The 24964-nt window shown below is 39.2% G+C and overlaps 2 protein-coding genes across 13 annotated transcripts in view; one reads left to right on the top strand and one right to left on the bottom strand.

The window, feature by feature from the left end:
* LOC138753654 (uncharacterized) overlaps positions 1-20239 on the bottom strand; it is a 62120-nt gene extending 41881 nt beyond the window's left edge. For 3 of the 9 annotated variants that reach the window (XM_069916896.1, XM_069916898.1, XM_069916897.1), the window contains exons 1-2: positions 19990-20239; positions 6038-6123 (exon numbers count right to left, since the gene is read on the bottom strand). The gene's annotated coding sequence lies outside the window, so the exon portion shown is untranslated. The remainder of the gene's footprint in view (positions 1-6037; positions 6124-19989) is intronic. The other 6 variants (XM_069916899.1, XM_069916901.1, XM_069916900.1 and 3 more) reach the window with 4 other exon arrangements.
* Positions 20240-20332: 93 nt separating this feature from the next.
* The window catches only part of arid4a (AT-rich interactive domain 4A), a 129968-nt gene continuing 125336 nt past the window's right edge, over positions 20333-24964 (top strand). For 3 of the 4 annotated variants that reach the window (XM_069916895.1, XM_069916892.1, XM_069916894.1), the window contains exons 1-2: positions 20333-20419; positions 21452-21510. In XM_069916895.1, the coding sequence (XP_069772996.1) occupies positions 21501-21510 (10 nt within the window). In that variant the 5' untranslated portion in view covers positions 20333-20419; positions 21452-21500. Of the gene's footprint in view, positions 20424-21451; positions 21511-24964 lie in introns of all 4 variants that reach the window. The other variant, XM_069916893.1, reaches the window with a different exon arrangement.

The raw sequence follows: 24964 nt of genomic DNA, 5'->3' as shown, positions 1-24964 counted from the left end.
TACAAGGACACACCTTGAATTTTCTTCTAACAAAGTTAGTATTATTTGTATATATATCTCTCTATTTATTTATTTATTTATTTATTTATTTTAAATTAAAAAAAATATTCTGTATAAATACAATGATCAGTTTCCAGACTTGCAGCAAATGGCTTCCTGCTAAGTTGTTCTAATAAAAATGTGTCCATCATTGCTTACAAGTTTCAATGGAAATAGTTGAAATATATTAAAGGCAATTGGATAATAATTATATTATGTCATTGATTTATGCTAGTTTATCCTTTTAGAATACATAGGACATATTTACGTCTTTGGAGCAGGTGTGCATTGGCTACAATGAGGAAGTTAGATCTGTATTTTTTTATTGAAGGAAGTCTTGTGCCCCTATTCTCAGTGTATTTTAAGTCTCAAATTTGATAATTTGTTGTCAGTATGCAAGTCAATCATGTAACCCAAGACACAATTGTCCTCTTTTAATCTGTAAAGGAAACTCCCTCCAGAATGAGTCCTCCAGAAGTAGAGATTTGATGAACAGAACTGGACAATAGCTTCAAGAGTTTAAATACTGAATCTCTCTCTCTCTCTCTCTCTCTCTCATTTCTTCCCATCTGATCAAAACATAAATACTTTTTGTCAAATTATCTTGCCCAGTTACAGACTTTCATTAACAAGGTTATGTTGTTTCATTATCAGCTGCATTTCATGTTCTCTGAACAGGAGCTAATGAAGATGCCATTTTATGAAAAAGTCTTCCAATTTTAAAATATTGTTTCTTGAATGTTCCCAACAGAATTCAGTTAAACATTAAAAAGTAGTTTTATAATGCAATGAGCAGAAGAATACCATGCAAAAAATATTTGGGAAGATTATTTTAAAAATGTCATTTCTGGAACAGCTGGCAAGTCATAATTAATTTCATAATGGGGAAGCAGAACATAAGAATATTAAAGTCAGTGTGTGTTTAATGCTAGGCTCAAAAGAGTAAATAACTGCCATCTCATTTTTTTTTCAATAAGGCATTCAGTTCCCAAAAGAATAGCAATATTTTGCTAAATTGCAACATACAGGCTATTTTTTCAGCAGTAACTCCACATTTTTAAAACCTTGATGCTGCCACAATTTGCACAGGAGCTCAGCTACGCAAAACTCCCACTTTTGGAGTACTGCACCTAGAGATTGTGTGTTTTTTATATTTAGTCAAAGGAGATGATTGTGGACTTCAGGAGGACTAATGATTTCCAAGCCCTCTTCAGACAACAATCCTGGTAGATCATGTCGATTGGGGTAGTGGGAGGAAGATCCAGTGATCCTCCCTGGTCCTGTGGATTGACTGCTGATCCAATGCTCTACAGCAAATGTACCACACTGTGATGTAGCCAGCCAGGACGCTCTTGTAGAAAATTGACAGGATGGTGGCTGGTAGCCTTGCCTGCCTCAGTCTTCTCTGGAAGTGCTGTTGCGCCTTCCTGACAAGTGAGGAGATGTGTGTCCGAGATAGGCCACTACTTTAGTGGACTCCAAGGAACTTGGTGCTCGCTACTCTCTCCATTAATATGCAGTGGAGGGTGGTTGTCCATGGTCCTCCCGAAGTCCACAATAATTTTCCTTGAATATATAAACACTGGAAACATTCAACAGGCTCAGCAACAGTGGGAAAAGATGAGTTTATATTTCAATCTTTGTAATATCTGGGTAAAAGAGAAGTAGTAAAATTTGTTTGGCATTCCAGTTAATTGTGAATTTGAGTTTAGGTTTGTCACAAAATGCCGAATACAGTGAGAAGGGTTCTTGCATACATCTGTGTATGGTACACATTTTAGAGTCTAGAATTACAAAAGGACTATCAATTAGCACCAAAAAGGGCAGCATGAGAGCACGGTTAGGGTTTCATTCAGATCCTGATGGCTGTGGGGAAGAAACTGTCTTCAGGTTTGTTGGTGCATTTTCACACTCTTAAGCACTTTTCCATGATGGGAGGAGGGAAAAAGAGTGTGGCCAGGGTGTGATTTTGTCTTTTCATATACTGGCTGACTTTCTTAAACAGATGGATATGAAGATGGATTCCATGCAGGTGAGGGAAGTTTGCATTTTTTTCCCTATGCTGCATTCACTATTACATGAAGTTTCTTCCAATCAAGCAGAATCTACCATACTGTAATGCATCCAGTAGGCATGTTTTCAATGGTACATCTGTAGAAGTCGTTTCTTCCTGTCCCTCAACATGTCAAACTTCCTTAGTCTAAGAACAAATGGGTATTAATGCACTTGCTTGATCATAGCGATGTGCTTCTCATCAGGACATTAGAGATATTTATTCCCAAAACAAAAAATGAAGTTATCTATTCCTTCAACTTTCGCACCATTAATTGTGGAGACAGATGTGGATTCTGTCCCATATCCTGAAGGTTATTATCATTTAAAAAACATTGAGACAATTTATAAATTTGGATTAAGAGAATAGAATGAATAGCCCAAAATGTAATATAAGCTAATTTTAGTTACAATTCCAAGTGTATCATAAATCCCCTCCCAAGAATATTGGCGAAGACATGTTATCCATACAAACTTAAAAAAAATACTAGATCGAATAATAAACTTTAATAAAATTAAATACCACATGCTTAACGTTGTAGCTGCTCCTAGGGAACAAAAGTAGCATAGCTTATTGTAAAATTCTAGAACACAAGAAATTTTGAGAGTGGTTTTCTATTGGAGATGGTGTCATCACTGGTCTTCCAATAAATGTTTAAAAAATTGGATTGGGTTAAAGGGCTACCTTTCAAAGTTTACAGAAAACCAGAATAAAACACGTTGTAATAGTAACTGACAAGGGGAACAGACAGGTAGAATAAGCCAACATAAATGATATTGAATGAAAGGAAATAGAAAGTAACTCATTATGTTAAAATAGACAACATGAAAGATGGCAGGACAAATTGAAAGGGTGTTAAAAGAGGGATGGGAATACATATGTGGCTTTATAAAAAGCTGAGAGTACAAACAAAACTAAGGAAATAATACATTTTTTAATGAAACTGGTTTGCTATCAGCTGAATAATCTTGATGAGGTGGCTGTGATTCATTAAATACTTCAAGAGGCATTCTAAGACATGGATGACAGGAGAATTTTCAGCTTCTTCCGTATGCAAGACAATCAAGTGGATTAGGAAGAAATTCTGGTTGCAGAAGAAATTGTCACAGAGACGGAATTAAAGCATTCGGACGAACATGAAATCATAAGTAAAATACTTATGTAGCATGTTGAAAAACTCTACAAAAGGATAACAAAGCAAATGAAAGCAAACTCAAGATATTAGAGATACACAAAGTTATTTGAGGAAAGAACAGAGCACAAAATGGTCACTCTAAAAAGAGGTGATATTGGCATCCTGGCCCAAGTGCATTTTCCCTGTTTTTTTTTTAAAATAAAGGATACTGCAGTGGTCTGCGGCCATTGCTACAGGCCGACGCAGGAGACACTGTTCGAACACGGCAAACGAGTGGGCTGTACGAGGTGTCACTGCTGCAAAGCAGGCTTTGCCAGCCAATTGCCGGATTACGCCAAGGGCGGCACAAACCACACCTGTCAATGACGCTGCAGCAAAACGGGCCGATCCAGCCAATCGCCAACAGTTTGAGAGGACACCAATCAGATCCTGAAGGAACATGGGTCACACCAGTCGGTCAAATAGTACCCAAAGTTAGCCTGTCTATATAAAATCAGTGCCAACTGCACCCCTTGTTGTCTCATTTCCGAACTATAACCTCGAGACACACAATACCAAGATTTATTTCGGAGGTCCATCTTAGAGTAACTTTGCTTTACTTAAAATCATGACTAAAGCCTAGTTACAGAAGTTAGTTGGAAGGGAGAGTGAAATATTTTATAATTTATCTTTTTATCAATTTTTAAATTTCTTGGATAATAGTGCAAATGCAGATTAAGCTAATCTAAACAGCATTTAGCTCAAAATTTCTTGGCACATTTGCACAATCAAGTTCCTCTTACCCCTTTTACACAGAGATCCCACAATGGGCATGTGAATGACTGGTGTTTAAAGCCAGGTTGGGTTGTTCACAATGAACCAAGAAAAGCTGGGTCAGGAACAGATACGAAACGCATTGGCTCTGATACTACCTACCTTGCAGTGAATATGACCCCCCCCACCCAAATCCTGTGTTCGCTTTGTTCACACAGGTAATTGAAATGGTTAAAAGGCATTTAATTTCCATCTTTTGATGGCAGTGTAAAAGGGGTACACATCTGCAAGAGTTTGCCCCTGGCTGGAGCTTAGGTGACCCCAAATTAAGCACCAAAAACTGGACTAGATCCATGATTGTGATGCTTGAAGTCAGCTTCAGCTGTGTATATCCCTGTTAATCATCCTAGTTTGGGGTCAGCAATAGTCCCACAATAGACTTTTTATAGTGGTGGAGCACAAAGCATCAGTTAAGATGCTCAACTGAGTAGTGCACATGAAGAATTTTTTTTTGCTGAAACCAAAGCCAGTTTTGCTCAGGATTAAGTATTGTAGATCTTTATGGGGTGGTATCATCGACAGACTTTAAAATTGCACTTCTTGTGTGATATAATTTAAAAACAAAATAGCAGCACCAGCACACTTTGTACTTGATCTCTCCTTGTTGCACTATTTCTCTACTGCCATGTATTCTTTCTCATCATCTTTTCCTTGTTGACAAAAGGTATCTAAAGATCCTCTTGCAGTTTAATTTTCCCATCCCAATAAGCACATCTCCCCTCATGGTTCAAGATTGACAAAATTTGCTAACTTTTATTTGCTGTAAAGGTACACAGAGGTGTCATCAGCAAAAAGAGAAAGAGAAGCAAAAGGCAACCCCTTCATAGTCTCAGAGTCTCCATGGATTCATCTCCTGTGCTCCCATGAGTTGCAGCGGTGAATCTGAGCTGTTAACAGCAAAGGCCCTTCAGGAACCTGTTCACCATCGGCACCCTCACGAATCCTGGAGCCAATAACAGGTTCTCGTGTGCCCATCTCCAACAGCTTGGTACGAGTCCTTCTACTTCCAAGCTCCTTGTTGATCCACTTCTGTGGTTACCTTCCATGTTGAGTCCTCTCCCAGGCTTCTCCTTCAGAAGTCTGGTGCCTTGTGCTGGTCCAGTAATCTCCTGGAGCCTCCAAACCTTATGGTCTGGTGCCAAGCATGAGTGCTGCTAGCTTGGACACAGACCACAGTGGGTTCACAGATGTGTTTAAAAAAAAAAACCAGCTAGTCTCTTTCACACTGTTTAAAAACTTGTATAAAACAGTCATGGTTTCTTTTCATATTGCCACATGATTATAGCTCTGCAGTCTCCATAACATTTCTCAGCCTCCACCCCTGATAACATGGACATACTTCAATATATTCTCCATAAAAACAAAAGGCAATTCCCCTACAGCCACAATTATTTTAAAAGATATTGAATAAGAATGGAGTCATATTTTCTTGTTCCATCCCCAATTCCCCTGAACATAAAGCCTTGCAAAAGGTAATGGGGACAGCCCAGGATATCACAGGTAAAACCCTCCCCACCAGTGAGAACATCTACAGGGAACAATGCCATTGGAGAGCAGCTGCAATCATCAAAGATCTACACTACTCAGCACACACTTTGTACTCGCTGATACCATCAGGAAAGATGTATAGGTTCCACAAGACTCACACCACAGCTGCTACTCCTCCACCATTAGACTCCTCAACAATAAGCTCAATTAGGGACTCATTTAAGGACTCTTACTTTTGCACTTTGTTTTTTCCTCTCTGTATTGCAGTTTGATTTAATTTATTATTTTGTTTACATTTGTACATTGAGTCAGTTTTTTTTTTGCATTGTCAATAAGTGATAATTCTGCCTCACAGGAAAACGAATCTCAGGGTTGTCTGTGATGTTATGTATGTATTCTGACAATAAATTGAAATCTGAATAAGTGTAAATAGGATGCTCTTCTTTGCACAAAAATTAATGACACCAGATATAATAGACTTAAAGTACAGGAAACTCAATAGCACTTACCTAAACTGATTAATGAATGCACTTTGAAATGGACATGGGGAAGTGAATCAAGCCAGATGGAATCAGGATTCTTCAGGAGTTTATATCTGTGAAATTGTAATAACAAGGAAATTTCTCTGGAAATTCCACTAAAGTTTATTCAGAACAAACTCATGAAATGTTTTTATATAAACAGGTCTAATTCAAATGAATCATTATTGGTATATGATTCAAAGTAATTTTCTGTTCCTTGAATACTGCACTAACAATAATTAAAAATACATTTAAATACAAGGGAGTGTCAATAGATTGGTGTGAAATGGACTGGTTTCATAAAGAAAACAAGTATGAGAGTACAACAAATCTATTACATTGATGGAAGTTGCAATAGACTCCAAATCAGAAAGGGTAAATATTAAGTTAACATTGTGGAAAGTTCAAAACCAACAAGGTAGCAATTGTAGGGGATAGAAGCAGAGTGAAGACATTTTTGAAATGCAGTCTAGAGCACATTTTAAGTCATTAGGTAGCAATCCACTTAACAGATGGTACTCCTCAATTTTAAGGGAATTAATATGACAAGTGAAAAGTGTGGCAGTGATTATATTCATTTAAATATTATCTGGTTATGGAAAATGATAAAAGGAAACAAGGAGCAAAAGTTCTGAATTGGGGCAAGATCAATTTTACCAGGCTGAATTCTAATGCAAGACAAGTAGGCTAGTTACTTTACCATAAATACATGTTCGAGCACTCAGTTACATTCAAAGAGTGAGAATTAAGCATGTTCCTATAAGGAAGTTCTAGTTTATGCATATTTTAAAGCATACTGCCTAGAGTACGGCACAGAAGAAATGCAGATGAAAATTAGAAGCACAAAACTGTAGAAAGTACAGTAAATGCAGTGTTGAAATGAAATAAGTGTAATTGAGGCAAAGAAAGTGCATGAAATAAAAGATTGCAGGCAAAATTTAAGGAAAGCCAATTAACAATTAAAAAAATGGGAATGATGTAAAGAAGGCCCGATTACAGATCAAAGCAATGTCCTACAAGTGCAGGTGTTCAATTATCATTGAATAAGTTATTTTCACAGAAGAGAGATGTAGAAGAAGAAGAATAATGTGAAGTGCCAGAAATTATAAAGAGAAAGGCATGTAAAGGGATCTAACTTATTTAAACTAGATAAATTGCTGGACTATGATAAAATGCATTCAAGATCCTTAAAAGAAACAAAGCAATAAATTACAAACCATTCATTTGCTAATCCCTAGCCTACAAATGCCATTGCTGATTACAAGATCATCACTAGAATACTGATGTTAAAAAATAACCAGTCTGAGTAATTATAGGCTGGTTAGCCTTATAATGGATAAAATTCTGAGGGAAGTAGAAATCCATTTGGAGGTCCAGTAGTTATTAAAACAGTCAGCATTGATTTGTTAAGGGAAGCAAGAGGCAACAAGATCGTTTACAGAGGGTAATACCATTCTCATAGATTTCAGTGTTGCATTTGACAACATTTCAATGGCATATTGATCAAGAAAGTAAAAGTCAAGGGATCCAAGGAAAATCGCCTAGTTCTGAAAAGCTCCTGGTGGATTAGAAAACTGCAAATGTAACATCTTCATTCTGGAAAAGAGATGCAGAAAACTATAATCTAGTTAACCTTGTATCTGTTACTGGAAATTCTACTTTGTTTAGTAGCAAGACATATAGAATCTCAAAGTAGGCTAAAACATTAATTTTTTTTGTTGGAAATCATATTCAACAAATAAATTCTTTGTGCATTAATGATTTAGTTGCAATAAGGGGAACCAATTATGAAATACACAGATTCACAAATGCAATTTGATAAACTGCCACATAAAACATTGCTGCACAATGTGGATATTGTATTTCCAATGGATACTTCCACTGGAGGAAGTTCAGAAAAGAATCTGTTTTTTTGGGATAATGGTACCATCTTATCAGGAATGGTCTAGGTCACACATGTCAAACTCTGGCCCGCGGGCCAAATTTGGCCCGCGATATAATTATATTTGGCCCGCAAGATCATTTCAAAAATGTATTAGAGGTGGCCCGCCCTGCAGCGAGAGCCGATGCTGTTTTTTGGTAATGTCACCCCCACCATCCTCCCCCTTCATTGCACATCCTTCCCCATTGTAACACGAGAAGTCTGTCGATGTCATCAGCTGGCAAGCCAGTTGGAAGGCTCCCCGCACAACCAGTCACTTCTCCCACCTGTCGAGCGGTGCGGCGGATGGGCGAGCGCCTGTGATTTCCTGTCGGCGCGACGGGCATGGCAGGCTGCGCATGGCCCCCGGGCAGCGCGAGCCCCGCGCGACTGGCACCGGACAGCCCTTCCACAGCGCGAGCGCACTTCTCCCGGTCGCCACGGCCTTCAGCGCTTGCACCTGCGCGGACCCCAGGGACGGCTGGTTCGCCCCTGCACGTGAAGAGAAAGATGGTGGCTGTCCGCAAAGGCTGATCGGCAGCGCACTGGGCCTGAGCAGGCGTGGGCAGAGGGTGTAGGTGAGGAGTAATGGGCAGTTATGGTGGTGCGAGGGGCAGTTAGAGGGAGGGATGAGTAGAAGGAGGGGTGGATAAGGAAGAGGTAAAAGGGAAGGGGCAGGGCGAGTAGGGGAGGGGTGATTAGAGGGTGAGAGACGGGTAGAGGGAGGAACAGGTTGAGGGGAGAGGCAGTAGAGGGGCGTGTATAGGATGGGGTGGGTAGAGGCAGAGCGAGTGGAGTGAGGGGTGAGTAGAGGTTGGGTAAAGGACTGGTCAGGTAGAGGGATGGTGGGTCGAGGGTGAATAGAGGCCTAGAGCCTGAGGAGTGAGCAGGAAATGCTGAGTCCTGATGCAGTCCTGATGCTGACTACATCTCCACAGGGACCAAATATGTTTCCCTCAGGTCAAACAAAGGGTGAACTTGAGCTACCTACTCCTGACCTGTAACATTATCCTCCTAAAGTTATATCCTAAAGTTTAACATTACATATGTTGAAAGAAGAGAAAACATGCAGATGTTGTTGAAAATTTTCAATAAATATTTAGTTCGGCCCTCGACTTAGACCAAGTTTTTAATTTTGGCCCTCCGTGAATTTGAGTTTGACACCCCTGGTCTAGGTGTTTAAGAATGAGAGAAAAAGGAACTAGTCATCAATTTAAGGAAGCAGGGCAGCATACTGCAAAAGTATTTAAATGAGTAAATATCACTTGTCTATCCTGGTGCAACCGCATTAACACTACGGCCAAGAAAGCAAACCAATGCTTCTATACCTCAGCAGTCCAAAGAAATTCAGTATGTCCCCCTTTCCAAATTTTACAAAATGCACCATAGAAAGCATGTCCAGATGCATCACCGCTTTGAATAGGAACTGTTCTTCCAAAGACTGCAAAAAATTTGAGTTTCAGATCCAGGTTAAGCCATCATACAAATTAGCCTTCCCTCCATCTTCACCTTCTGCTGCCTCACACAAGCAGCCAACATGTTAAAGGACACATCCCACAAAGACAAACCCTCTTTTCCATTCTACCACGTTTGAAGAGACACACTTCAATATTCAAGGGTAGCTACAATCTGCTACAATCGGACTCTTAAGCAGACCTCCCATTAGTAATTTTTTTTTCTTTAATACATGAATTTTTATTTTCATTCTTGCATTATTTGGTATACAAGTTGACTTGCCTGGTAGCATGCAAAACCAATTTTTTTTCCCCACTGTATCTCAGTACATGTGGCACTAAACAATTTAATTAACAAGGCGTGATATAATAAAAACTGATGGATCTTTCTCCTTATAGGTGGAAACTAAGTGAAAAAAGGCATACTCTCAAAATAAGGAATTGCATGAGCACAAGGTATAAGACTTCTTCATTCTCAGGATCATGCATCTATGGAATTCTCCACCTCAGGAATCTTTGAATATATACAAAGCCAAGATAGATTTGTGGACCAAGGAATCACCATCTGGGGGATAGCCAGAATAGGCTTGAAAGCCTATTTATTTTACTCCAGCAAATGCAACTCAAAACAACTTGAAGTGCTGGAAACACTCAGCAGATCATGTATCATCTGTGGTCGAATTAACAAGCTAATATTTCACATCAAATCCTCTAATTAACTTTATATTTATTTCTTTTTTATTTCCAAAATGCTGAACATCATTAAAAAATGTGGCTCCTTGGGCTGCATGCAACCTGGTTCCAAAATAGGTCTTTCCTCTCCCCCGCAACCCCCACAATAAACATTAAATTACCTTAATTCAATTATAAAGGACATGATTACAAAGGTTTTCCAAAGAAAATTCCAGACTGCTGAATGATGTCAAAGTACTGGTTAGGCGGGCACAAAAATGACAAATAAAATTCAATCTAGGAGGAAGTGGGAGGTAACATAATTAGATAAGAAAAACAAGCTAAGAGAGTACACGATAAACATAAGAATACAGCACAGAAGAAAAATCTGATCTCAAAGTGGAAATGCACATATCCCTAAAGGTAGATAGAGACTAGGTGGTTAAAATATATCTAATGATTTCAGCTCCGAATCATGGGTCCTCTACCGGCATCACCTACGGCTCCTAGAACGCTTCCACCAGCGTTGTCTCCGCTCCATCCTCAACATCCATTGGAGCGCTTTCATCCCTAACGTCGAAGTACTCGAGATGGCAGAGGTCGACAGCATCGAGTCCACGCTGCTGAAGATCCAGCTGCGCTGGGTGGGTCACGTCCCCAGAATGGAGGACCATCGCCTTCCCAAGATCCTGTTATATGGCGAGCTCTCCACTGGCCACCGTGACAGAGGTGCACCAAAGAAAAGGTACAAGGACTGCCTAAAGAAATCTCTTGGTGCCTGCCACATTGACCACCGCCAGTGGGCTGATATCGCCTCAAACCGTGCATATCGCCTCAAACCGTGCATCTTGGCGCCTCACAGTTTGGCAGGCAGCAACCTCCTTTGAAGAAGACCGCAGAGCCCACCTCACTGACAAAAGGCAAAGGAGGAAAAACCCAACACCCAACCCCAACCAACCAATTTTCCCCTGCAACCGCTGCAACCGTGTCTGCCTGTCCCGCATCGGACTTGTCAGCCACAAACGAGCCTGTAGCTGACGTGGACTTTTTACCCCCTCCATAAATCTTCGTCCGCGAAGCCAAGCCAAAGAAGAATGATTTCCATGGACAATAAAGGTCACACTAGGACTGTATCATACTATGTCTATGAGAATTACAACACCATCACCACAGTACAAAAAGAAACCAAGCATCAGAGAGGGTGCATAAGTGATTTATTATTTTTTGTGGAACTAGAAAATGAGAATTATGTGGAGAAACAAACTGGGATGCATTTTTCCCCCTCTTTGAATCAGGAAAGATGAACAGCTTTAGCAGGTTTGTCAGGATCATCTTAGATACAGTTTTAACAATCAGAGGCAAAAGTGAAAACTTTAAAAATCCATATTAAAAACTAATAAGGGTCAGGAACCTGCTGCCTTGAAGCACTGGATGCAGATACTATATCCACAACACAAGTGTTCCCACTTATGCTCTTAAAGCTCCCATGATATTTACAAACAAAAATTAGGATTATTGATTTTAGATGACCAAGAATGAAATTGCGCATTTTTAAAATCGGATCCATTACAATGCTTTATGGAACAGAATTGACAACTCGTGAAAGCATGAGGCTCCCTAACCTTTTAATAATGTAGTTCCTTATATTTAATAATCTAGGATATGCAAAATGGTAGATCAATCTGCTTGCAAATCATTCCAAAAATACTTCATCTGGTCGCATTGTTGGTAGTGAAATACATGCTAAATTATTAGAGAGGAATAGGTTTACAGCAAGAGCCAACAAGGACAAGAATAATTGGACAAGTGACAGCAGAAATAAAAGCAGGAGTAGTCCATGTGCTCCATTGACTATGAAGCTCATGGGTGATCTGACTCATTGGACAGGAATGATGACTGTGAGGAAAGTCTCCACAAGCACTGACTTGCACTCTCTCACTCAGAATTGGAAATTATTGTCATGAACAAGTCATGAAATTCAATGTTTAACCGACAGCATCAGAGTACATACATACATATAACCCTATTCCTGCCTTTAATTTAACATGTTAGGCCTGAACCATTTCCTCAATAATGAAAACTGATATTAGAAATTTAAAAGCAGGAAAACAATGGATTCAGTAATCTAAAGTAAAAACATAAAATGCTTTCCTCAGATGAAGGAATACTGACTCAAGACATCAACTATTTCTCTCTCCACAGATGTTGTTTGATTTGGTGAGAACATCATCATTTGCTTTTATTATAGGCTGACATAGTATCACACATCAAAAATTCCTATAATTGAATCAATCTAGAGATTACTGTGAGGGAGATTGTTTCATGTTATTAGGAAAGTACTACTGTGTAAATGCAAATCAGGAACATAATTTTTAAAGTTCAAGGTTGACAGCATGTTCATTTGGGGATGGGACAAAGGATGGCGACTTCAAGGATAAATAAAGTGCAGAAGCTGTCAAAGCAATTTTGTATTGACCAATTTTTATTTCCTTTCATATGATTTATGCACCCCAATTCTTAAATTGTGTTGGGCTTGTACTGCAACTATTTTTAATTAAATCGTAAATGGTAACATATCAATGCATCATTCAAAATGGAGGCAAATTTATGAAACCATAATTTTCCATCTGTAATTCCTAACAATGTAATGGTGAGTAACCTTTTCAAACCATTGTAGTAGACTAGTGATTAATGCACTCCCACAGTCCTGTTAGAAAATTTAGGAATTTAACTCAGCGAACAAAGAAAAATGGTGGGAAATTTCTCACTCAAGAGATTGCAGTGGATCTATTTTTCTTCATCTTTGTTGTCATCTTATAAATTGTAAAAGTGCATCTTGCAGATTATACTTACTGCAGAGACAGTTTCTCTATCACATTGAACAGCTTGGGCATTGCAAAAATCAGTACTCATCCAAGCAAGTAGAGAATGTTCTATCACACTCCTGATTTGTGTCTTGAAGATTGTGAAAAGATTAAAAAGTTAATAAAAAGAATCTCTCACCCGAGGACAGAATATTATCCTTATTTGTTCCTGAAGGATCCATATCTGGGTTTGATTGGGCTTAATTCACAGGTGAGCCCAGGATGCAATTTGACCATTAGGCATCAAGGGAAGTTATATAGAGATGACAATTGTGTAATACAAAGGCAAAATATTCAGCCTAATGCTCTTTCACTATGAGAGAATGGACCACTTAATATATGGATGTTGCAAATGCATGAAACCAACAGGAAATATACCCATTTCTGAATTCAATGGAAGCAATTCATTAATGAACCCAAGGCACTTGGGCCCAGGCATTCCCCCAAAAGTCTTCGCAACAAACACTGTGGTTAAAATGATTGGTCCTAAACTATAGCCACCCTTCTTTTTGCTGGATAGAATTCCAGCCAAAGGGAGCTTATTCTATTTAAAAAAAAAACTTGAAATTTTACTGGGATACTGTTATATCCTTGATACCATTAATAGAACATTATCACACAGGAACAGGCCCTTGGCCACGTCTGCTCCTGTGCTTTCTATTCTTCTATACTGTTAGCAGTCAACAGGTGTTATGATATTAGCATCACATGAGACAAGAGTTGTGAAGTCTGAAGTCAAGTAGTATTGGTGCACCCCAAATAGGAGCACTGGTGACCAGAGAAGTAAATTCTGTTTGATGGGGCTGTCCGTGACACCTTTCAGCACTCCATTGTGATGGCTAATAAAGTTGTAGTATCCAAATGTGATTAGTCCTATGGGTAAAGCATATGTAAACAACTTTTCATTTTTTTGATTTCTGCATTGGAACAATTTGACTAGAGGTGCAACTGATGTTAGAATGTGTTCTTCACAACACCTAGAACCATGCCGAACACACTCAAACCACAGGATTAAATCAAGGGTAGTCTCCAACATGATGGTAGCTTGGAAAGTGGGATAACTGAGATGGGTTATTAGTCCTGCACTATATACCATTCATTCATCATTCTTTGAGAGAATGTAGTTATTGATTTTCCTCACTACTTAGCACTGAACCCAACTCTTCTCCTTCAAGTGATACATCATGAAACTAGAACCATGGCATTGCATTTGACCTTGAATGAAGCAGAGATGACCCAAGCAGTGAGGGGTTTATGGCGAAGGGACCCACACAATATGTGGGCTGCAGAAGAGTGGGTCATGGGAACGAGATATTGGAATGGGAATTTGAGAGGGTGCGGAGGGCAGAAGGGTTCCTGATTGCTTTAGAAGTTTCGATCTGTAACTCTGGTTTCTGCTGGATTAGTCTGTGTGGCTGCAGAAGCTCTGGAGGTGAATCCACGGATACTCAGTGACTCTGAAGGGACTCTCTTTTTGCTTCTTTCTTTCCTACTGCAAGAGGCGCTGTGAAAGAATATGTTTAATGAATATGCTTAAGAAAGGATTAATGAATTTGATGAGAAAATACAGTAGTCTTGTAACATGGTGGTAATATAATTGCCTTCTAACATGACCTTCCCTGTGCTATAGTGAGATAATAACATAGTAATGTAAATACTCCAAGAGTCAAGACACACTGACATTTCCTAGCCATCTGCAGATACTTCAAGGGAACATGCTGTGTAAAAACAAGTTTCACAAGATGTGTGAAACTCTTATGAAATTTGTAGGGTCTCACGCAGACCCAAAGGTACATAAAAGTGAGGTGAACATTCTGTATGCTTTGAGTGGGGCTCAGTGAAGAGGAATAAGTTACTGAACTCTTTCTTTGTACCCCTCACTCCCACTAGTGTTATCAAGGTTGAATAAAGAAACTGTTGCATATGCTCAATTGGTTCGGCTGTGCGTTTTATTACAGCATGGGCTGACTTTCACCATGCTGGACAACACTAATGGCGGATCTAAAGCCCTTTTTTACACGCATAGTATTAAATTGGCTGTTCAACGTCCTGGGATAGGAATGGGGGTTTAGTTTTTTACACTGGACCACTCCTAACTGGGATACTGAATGCTTTCACACTTGCAAGGAGCATCCCCGGGGTTAGGACTGTTCTACCCTCTACAGGTGACATCATGACACATCGAGCGATGGTGGACCTGCCCTAAATCCAGATCAATGTATTATGATCTTATATTTGAACAAAATTAATCACACCTACTTATAACATAATTAAGCTTTATGTACAGTACAGAGTATAAATAGCAAATAGCGGACAATTTAAAAAAAAGAGCATTGGAAAGTCAGTAGCTTTTTCCCATGGTCTTTATAAATTGTGCGCTATAGCACTAGCAACTTTTTCACCATGTTTAAAAATTGCCCACTCTTGCTATTTATTTCCTCTCTCCTGCTGTGACTTTCCCACGACAAAGTTTATACCTTCAATTTAACCTTTTCTTCTTTCACATTCCTGCACTCACACGAAAACTTGAGTAATTTCAATCCCAAAATGCAATTGCCCATTTCACACTTGCCTGATTGCAACTCTGGTGTCTGCAGATACTATTGATTGTACTAGGGGCCAAAGCCATTAATCCTCGGGTTGTGATGTCATCTGATGCCAGTGTTGAGCTGATTTTGGTTTCATACTAGACACTTTAAAGGCCGATTGGCCGTTAATTCCTGGGATCACTTCCAAGTGTGAAAGGGGCTAAAGTATGCCTTGCAGCTGGCAAAAGGCAATTTCGTATAATATTACATGACAATATAGGAATCTGGAATCTTGAAGAGTGCTTTGAAATATTTTCACCTGCCATATGTGCAGTGCCAATAACAACCCCACAATGTTATTAGGGCCAAGTAATTATTCAGTTATCAATTCATCAACTGGTTTAAGAAACACTCTCCTCTCTATTAGCACATCAAGGATACTCACTCAAGCTTCCTCAAGTGCCTCTCTAACTTGATCAAGCAATTTGACCAAGGATTCATTTACATGGCACATTTTAGGACTTTTCAAGCAGTTTACACTTCTGAAGTAAATCCATATTTGTAATGGAGGAAATGCTGTATTTGATGGTATACAAAACCTACCCTCCTCCAAAAATTAAAAAAAAGGCTCAAAAATATCCCCCAGGTCTTGTATGTGAAGTTGAAATTAGGGTGATAATGGTGACAATGATCATCGTCGCTGCTTGGCTCACCTAGCCTCACCGCTGGTGGCGGGCTGTCGGGGGAGCGGGGCAGTGGGATTAGTGTGGGAGCTGGTGGTGGGCTGTTGGGATATTTAAACCGTCCTCTCTACTACCCCCCCCCCCCCACTATATAGAATATATAGTATGGTAAATACATAATTAACTGAAAAAATATAAAAGGAAAACCAAAATAGAAAGATCAAGTATTGTTCAGGATTGCACAGAGGTTATTAGCTCACAAGCTGGAATCTCAGTCTTTATATGCATGCGGTTTTTAGGGATGAAGGTTAGCACAAGACTTAGGAGGCCAGAAGTACTTTTTAAAAAAAAACATTTATTCCAACCTTTGCAAATAAGGGCTCTGTCAGGAGACTTTCCCAGTGGTCTGCTGTTGGTCCCCACACTAATCCCATTGCCCCATTGCCTTCCGACAACTTATCACCACTGCCCTGAGCTTTGCCCCTAGATAGAGGAGGGCAGTGGAAATCGACAAAGTAGTTTGTTTTTATAAAGTTTTCTCTATAGCTAAGATGCTTTTGTTTTCTCCTGTAAATTACAGCACTATTATTATTAAAACAATATTTCCTGTTGTCATAGTTGCATGTTTTGTCCTTTTTCTGCTATACTGTAGCTACATATTTCAAAAACATTAAATGCTTAACCATAAATACACTAAAAATCTTAATATTCCCAGCTGAAGTGGGGTCTTATATGCCATCAAATATGGTAGTTTGTGTATACCAAGACTCTATAAACAGAAATAAGATTTCAAATTTCAGATTTATTGTCAGAGTATAAACATGACATCACCTACAACCCAGACTGTGCAATAAAAAAAATAAATATTAAATAATAAATAATGTGCAAAGTTAGTCCTTAACCAAGTCTCTGATTGAGCTTGTTGTTGAGGAGTCTGATGATGGTGTGAGTCTTATAACACAAACCTCTTTCCTGATGGCTGAAATAACCGAACATGGCCAGGGTGGTGTGGATCCTTGATGATTGCTGCTGCCCTCGGACAGCATCATTCCATGTAGATCTTTTCAATGGCAAGGAGAGTTTTGCTTGTGATGTATTGGGCTAAATCCACTAGCAGGCAGTGATGCAGCTAGGAAACACACTTTCCACGACACATCTGTAGATGTTTGTCAAGGTTTTCAATGTCATAACCATTGCAAACTCCTGAGAAAGTAGAGGGGCTGACTTACTTTCTTCACAATTACATTCACTTGATGGGTCCAGGAAAGGTCCTGCGATAATAGTGTCTCCCAGGAATTTAAATGTGCTCACCCTCTCCACTTCTGAACCTCCAATGGTCACTGGATTATACACTCTGGTTTTCCCCTCCGAAGGCCACATGAACTCCTTGGTTTTGGTGGTATCAACAACAAATTTGGAGATAGTGTCATTGTTGTGTTGAGCCACACATAATTGTAAAGTGAGTAGAACAGGGGGCTAAGAACACAGCCCTGTAGCATTCTGGTACTGACTGAGATTAAGGAGATGTTCTTAACGGTCCTCGCTAATTATAGCCTGGACGTGAGTAAATTCAGGATCTAATCACACAGTGGGGTATTAAGGCCCAAGTCTTGTTGATCAATTTGGAGTGGATGATGACCAGCTGCTCTGTTTTAGTGATGTTGGATGAAGGACACATTGGTCTAGCACTCCTTATTTCCCTCTTCATTGTGGCTCCTACATCCTTTATACTCAAGGGACTGCTTTGAAACTGTCTGCCTGAATCTGATCAGGTCACTTTTTTTAAAATCTGATTTGTGCCTCAAATCACTTGTTTCCTTGCCATTTACCCTACTGGATCAAGCTCAACCTAGACTTATCACATACATCCAATTTGGCAGTCGAGCGCTATGTCCAACTTTTGCTGACTCCTGCCTAACCCTGTTGAAATTGGTCTTATTTCAATTTAATTTTTAATTTCAATTTAGGCAACAGGCTCTTCTGGCCCTCGAGTCCATGCCATCCAAATACCCAAATTAACCTCCAACCCCTATATGGTTTGAATGGTCGGAGCAAACCGGAGCACTGAGGAAAACCGTGTAGACACAGGGAGAAGATACAAACTCCTCACTGACAGCACCAGATTTGAACCCAGATCGCTGGTGCGTGAATAGCTTTGCGTGAATCAGTATTTTTTTCTGGTTACTATTTTAAAGCTAACAGAATTTAAAGGCATAAAGTGAGCAGAATGTTTTACTTTAATCAACTACAATCCCCCCCCCAACATTCATCCATCTCTCAAATTTTCTTTACTCTTATAACACTATTTTAAGACCACTAAACAATGCTGGAACCACTGACTCAGCATAGGTTTGTACTATTACTGGTTGCGAATATTATTTTATCCTCTTCATTGTTTTTTCTCTCATGTTGTGTTTTTCATAGCTTGAGAACTGCAGCAAGTAAGACATTTATCGTACATTTAGTTTGGACTTTATTTTTGCCATTGGAATTTGACAAACTACATTCATCTTCACATGTACTTTGATCAACAACATTTAGGAGTATAAAAAAAGTTTCCAAGATAATTTAGTTCCTTTTTTAAAGGGTAAAATTTAGATTCTGTACACATATCTAATAGTCCATCAAGTTAAGAGGGAGTATTCAAGATTTGTTTGCCAATTTATAAGATGGTGCTGAGAGTAATAAGGCTTCCTCTTCAGAATATCAGACTTGTGCATCATCAGCTCTGTCATAATTTTATATGTCAATAAACTGGATCAAAGGATTAAGCACTATTTTGTCTTGGGATGCTACATTACATTTATCTCAACAAGACTGATGGAAAAACATTGATTTGATGGGAATGAGGGAAGATTTTACTGATAATTAGTTTTCAATCAGGGTAATAAAAAGATCATTCTGTTTCATTAGCGCATGAAAATTTTTAATGAAAGAGGAGTCTGCATAGGTTATAAATGACCAAGATCAAGAACAATTATTTGGCTTCAGAGTGCATTTAAAATATCCAGGTTAAGAATTTTTTCTATTCACTCGTTCCTGACAAAAGTAACATTCTCTCTCTTGACTGTTCTCCAGTAGTCCTGCTACTGAAATAAAAACATTTTTATTTTCACCATTAGTCGCTTATTTTTCCCCCCAAACTGTGCATTGGGCACACAATTTCGTATTGTCAAAATTAAGAAGAGGAAATATTGTTACGAAGTATGATATTAGAAAACACATCAGCAATGACCATTTCTGAAGTGTGTGACAAGATGCACAAAGAGGATGGATTTGGTCAGAAAATTCAAGAAACGGATCATGTAAAAAAATCTCTGCTAGGCCTATATTGAGATGCATTTTTTTAAAAAAAAGTGTAGGACGCGTGAACTCCAACAGTTTAAGTCATAGATGGACAATTACAGCAGATTAAACCAAGTTGCTCAGAACATTGATGCCGGAAAAACGCTTTCTGCAATGTGTCCTGACGAAAGGTCCTCGACCTAAAATCGTTAGCTCTCTCTCTCTCCTCACGATCCGCTGTTACTTTATCACCTTTGCTATCTCGGAGAGGGTTTTTTCTTCTGGGTTACAAGTCCAGCCGTAGTAACAACTCTGCAGCACTGACAGCCGAGCCCATCGGCCGTGCCGCGTGCACACTATTTACCGCTGCAGCTGTTTCCGGGTACGTAACAGCTAAATGACGTACGAAAAGCCCAAGACGCCATTGAACCCAACCAACTCCCCAATGACGAGAACAGAAATAGCCTTCATTTGACCTTTTCTATTTACATTTCACAACCTTTCTTACAGCCAATAGTAATCCTAGCACTTACATTAGACGGTATTCTTGCATCCTGGGTGAAAAAAACGACGAACCACGCAACTACTCGCGGCTCAAAGCAAAGAATTCCCTGACCCGCCTCATCCTCGCGGTCGCCGCTGCTTCAACAGAACCTGAAATCGCAAAAAAAAATCGCCACCAAGATGGCGCCGAGGCGCCTCGCCTTCCTGCACATGCGTACGACCCGAGCGCCGTCTCTGGCGACGGGGCCTGCGCAGAAGGACGGGAATGCGCTGCACCCTGGGCCCGAGCTGCCGCTCGGACCCGTTTCCATGTGACCGCGCAGCCAATGAGTGAGCCGTGCGGTCGCCTTGCTCAACATTCAGCCAATGGGAGTTCGAGAAGGGCAGGTTCGCTCAACAGCTTGTTATTTCGGTTTTCGCTGGGACCTGGGGAAGTGGACGTTCGCGGTGGATGTGTGTGTGAGTACGTCGCTCCCGATCTGCTCAGCCGACTTTACTTATGGGGTATCGCAGCCACAAAAAAAACCCCTCCCGTCTGTGAGATAGAGAGCCGGTGGGAGGTTGGTCCCCGGTTCCGGAGCTGAGGTGTATGCGCTGGAGCCCTTTCCCCCCTTCTCGCTCTAAAGTGAACGTAGGTGGGCATTGAATGGCAGTCAGCTCCGACTTCTCTCGTACTCGCCTGTTCACGCATTTTTTTTTCCCTGCTCCCCTTCGACCTGCGGTTCAGTTGAAAACCGGGATTTTAAGGTTTCGGCACCTTAGGAAGGTGACTCGTGCGTTTCTCGGGCTATCTTGCTTTCATTATATTCATCTGTAGAAGCGCGATCATCGCGATTTTTGTTAAAGCGCCTTTATACGTGAAGGGGGACGGGCTTGAAAGGCGGTTCGCGGCAGCAATCCTCTTTTTTTTTAACTTCGCCACTGTTTCCCATCGACCTGTTTTAAAGTACTCGTCTCACTTGCTCTTGCCCCGATGGTGCGTTTCTCTAATCGTTTCGAACTGCAGAGGAAAAGTCGTGCAAAACGAGCGATTTCGGTTCGGAGGGAGGGTGTTGGGGGGGGGGAGGGTGCGTTTGGCTGTCGATCTATGAGCGGAGAAGGCGACTGATTTGCCGGGACACCTCCATAATTGTACTACAGGATCCGAGCTTGTTGGACTGACATGGTGCAGAAAGCGAGAGAGCAATGGCGACGTGACACAGGATGGAGGAGCAAGCGGGAAGGGGCAGCTAAATTGTCCTCCAAATCGACCCTCGGCTCTAATCCTACCCTCGTTGATCTCGAATTCGATTGTAAAATCATTTTAGGGGTGTGAACTTCCTAGCCTTCTCCTTGAGACGAGTCGTGTCGGTCGAAGAACGCGGGGGGGGGGGGGGGGGTGGGAGTTCAAAATGCGATTCACATTTTGGTGTGTTGGAACCTTGTTCATATAGTTCTTGGAGATTTAATCGTACTAAACGAGTTAAGAACCTATCATTGTTTTAACTGCAGTGATCACAACTTGGAGCTGGAAGCACTCAAGTAAATAGGACAACCGAAAATGAAGGCAAGTTGTTTCTATTGACTCCAATAGTTGTGGACTTTTTCATTTGACGAAATATGACATGTTGACCATTTTATTTTAGTTCACAGTGTAATGTTTGAGGGTCTCGGTCTGATTAATTTTCTTCATTTTGCACTTGACCCGATTGATCAAGTCTTACTAACATGACGATAAGTGTATGTTGTTGGCAGTCTGTTTAAAAATGAACATAATTAATAACAGACCAACTGCAGTGAAGTTAGTTAGTGAAACTTGCAAGATCTCAGAACAAGCAAAAATACGGGATAGATTCGAGCAAGGTTTGCAATAAAAATAGAAATTCTGTTGAGAATCTTTCAAGCTTTGGGAGTTACTGGTGTCTTAAACTGTTCCTTTTACTGTGCCTGGAAATAATGTCTTAGATTTTTTTTACTTGCTCATCTACTTTTGCAAAGTAACAATTAATTAGGTAACTGTGAATTCAAACATTGTACTTGAAGTAATTTTGAATTGTCATTTAGCCAGCCCTTCGCGACATGCAATATTTGCACTTTTGCTTTGGTAAGTTCTGTCTTGTGTTAGTACACAACAAATAGTAGTCTGTTTCAGAATTGTTACAATTTGAAATGCTAACTCAATTCCTCTCTTCACAGATGCTGCCTAACTTGCTGAGTATTTCCATCAGTTTTTGTCTTGTATAGGTTAATAGCTGGATTATTGGGTGAAGATACAATAGGTTCTTTAATAGGTCAGAACTTTCTACACTTGTTTTCAAAGGGAACCATGATGTTTATTTCTAAAGATTGGAAAATATTTTATTTCTATTAAAAACCTCCCTTTATCTGTGGATTAGTTTGTGACACTGTCATCAGCCAGTCAGAAGATTGAGGGTTTTGTAAAATTCAGAGATTCGAGGCCATATTGAACAAGGTAATGCTGAATGTTGCCTTGTGTATTAAACTACATCTAGGGATGGTTCTCCGATCCTTGGACATTCTTAAAAGCAGTACTGATATCCTGACATTTATCTTTCATCAATACAAAAACTGATTTTTTTTTTGTATTGCTGACTTGCGGGGACCTTGACATACAAAATGACTATAATATTTTTTTAAGATGATTGTAACTTTTAGTCAAAAACTCTTTGGTATGTACATTATATAAGGTGAAAGACATTGCCTCTTGGTATTTGAAATGGGTAACAAATATAATTGAATTTCTCTTGCCAAGTGCATGATTATTGTGAGGTATGTGGCAGCTGCTCGGTTGATGCAAGTAAATATTCTTGTAACCTTTGGATCTCGAGATTGGGTTGCTACCAAATTTGACAGGTGATTTCTCTCTCTCTCTCTCTCTCTCTCTCTCTCTCTCTCATCTTATCGTTGTATTGGATGAAGTTTATGTGGTTTTTAGTGAATTAATTTCTTTTTTAAAATTGTTTTGAGTTTAACATAAGCATAACTACAGAATTGACAAGTACATAATAATTCATTTTAATACAAGTAAGCAGATATATTTTTTAAAAAAGCTAATGAGAAAAAAAGTAGATAGAACTACATAATTAATTGCTTATAATACCTAAAAAAAATGATCTTTGCAACCATGTTAAACCCATTTGTTGAAATAGCTTGTATAAAATAAAGGGGAAAAAAACTTAAAACTAAATCTATACAACTACTTTCTAAATTAATTAAAAAAATATCATTAATGTGGAGAACAGGCAATGAACCACCGGAACATACAATAATTGTTAATTCTTCCAATTATAAAAAAATTCTAAGAACGAACCCAACAATTTCATAAACTGGAACTTTCCATCTTAAATATTATATCCAATTTTCTGTAAACAAATAGGACATTGAATTATTTTAAAATAAGAGTTTATGAAGTTCCTTTGAAGCTAGAGCATGCAGTAAAATTATGCTGGATGCAAGTTGAAGGTGTGACATTAAATATAAACTTGTCATCCTTGGAACATGAACTTGGTAGGTAATTTACTTCCATCAAAGACTGAGTTGAATATTTTGCTCCAAACAGTGAGCAAGTATTGATGAGATGAAGAATTAAAAAAAAATAGTTTATTCAGTTGCTGAAAAGGCCCCAACTCTTTTTAAAGCATTTTTAGTTTTTTAACAACTTCAGAAATCTATAAGATGACTTGGTAGATAATCCCAAATTTATCAGGTATGTGTTTACACTGGGGTTAATACGGCAGCCATAGTTCTTCATAGAGTAATTGGACAACAAATTTCTTCTGGGTAAATCTATTTTTCCAAAGATAGGAACAATTGGAATGAACCATAACATAAATGTTTAAAATAAGTTTTAGAATTGTAAATTTAAGGAAGAAGAAAAACAGATTTTAAAAATCCTTTTTTGATTCTGTAATAGTAATAAACTCATTAAAGAAATGTGGACTTGATTGGTATTTTTATCACTTTCTACATGAAATAAAATCTGATGAACCCAACATAAGGTTCGGGCACACCGTAACATAAAGAAATAATTTGTTTTGCTCAAAGTAAGGCTTCCTTATTAAAAGCACACTTTTTAGTTATGCCAACATCGCAAAGGCAGCACATTTCCCAAAGGTTGTGACGTCATTGACCTGAAATGTCAGGACTGCTTTCATCTGCATAGATGCTTTCTTGGCCACAGAATATTTCCAGAGTTTTCATTGTATTTTTTCATCGTCATTGTAGGTGGCATGGTTGGTGTAGCAGTTAACGCAACGCCTTTACAGTGTCAGCAATTAGTACCGGGGTTCAAGTCCCATGCTGTCTGTAAGGATTTTGTAGGTTTTCCCCATGTCTGTGCACGATTTTTTTCTGTCTCTTGTTTACTCCCACCATTCAAAAGGTACCAAGGGTGAAGGTTAATGGGGTGTAAATTGGGCACCATGGACTTGTGGGCTGAAGTGGCCTGTAACTGTTCGGTATGTCTAAAAAGATTTTTGCATTTCTTCATTTATTTTGATGGCACTAGAGTGTTGTCCATTTTTCAGTACTAACCTTTATGGAGTGGAGAGCCATAGTTTGTTTTCAGAACTGCTTCATGTTGCTGTAAATTAAATTGATTTATTTTGAAAAGTGGTTGATCTGTTTTTATTTTGTGTAATTGTTAATCAGCTTTGGGTTTAACATTTTAAAAATTAAAAAAAATCTTACATGATCAAATGTACCTTGTTGAGACATTGGTCCTGTGAAGTTAAGAAAAAAATGATTGATTTCTTTAACAAATTACTATAGGCTTTTTTGTTTGGGGAAACTACACACCAGCTTCCAATGAAAGAGTTGAGAATTTGATTAGAGGTCTCTCACAAAGATCTTTGAGGTTGGAGTTACCCAGACTTGTTTAACAAGTAATAGCTATTTTTAATGACTGAAATCCTTTCTTTCATACTGGTATATGATAGTAATGGCTTTGATATTGAGGCTGCTGCAGAAGAACAGAATGAGAAGGTTAAGAAAGACTGAAATGTG

The sequence above is a fragment of the Narcine bancroftii genome, chromosome 2 (assembly GCF_036971445.1).
Source record: "Narcine bancroftii isolate sNarBan1 chromosome 2, sNarBan1.hap1, whole genome shotgun sequence".
NCBI lineage: Eukaryota > Metazoa > Chordata > Chondrichthyes > Torpediniformes > Narcinidae > Narcine > Narcine bancroftii.
Note: the sequence above shows the minus strand (reverse complement) of the source record. Positions and strands in the feature narration are given on the sequence as shown.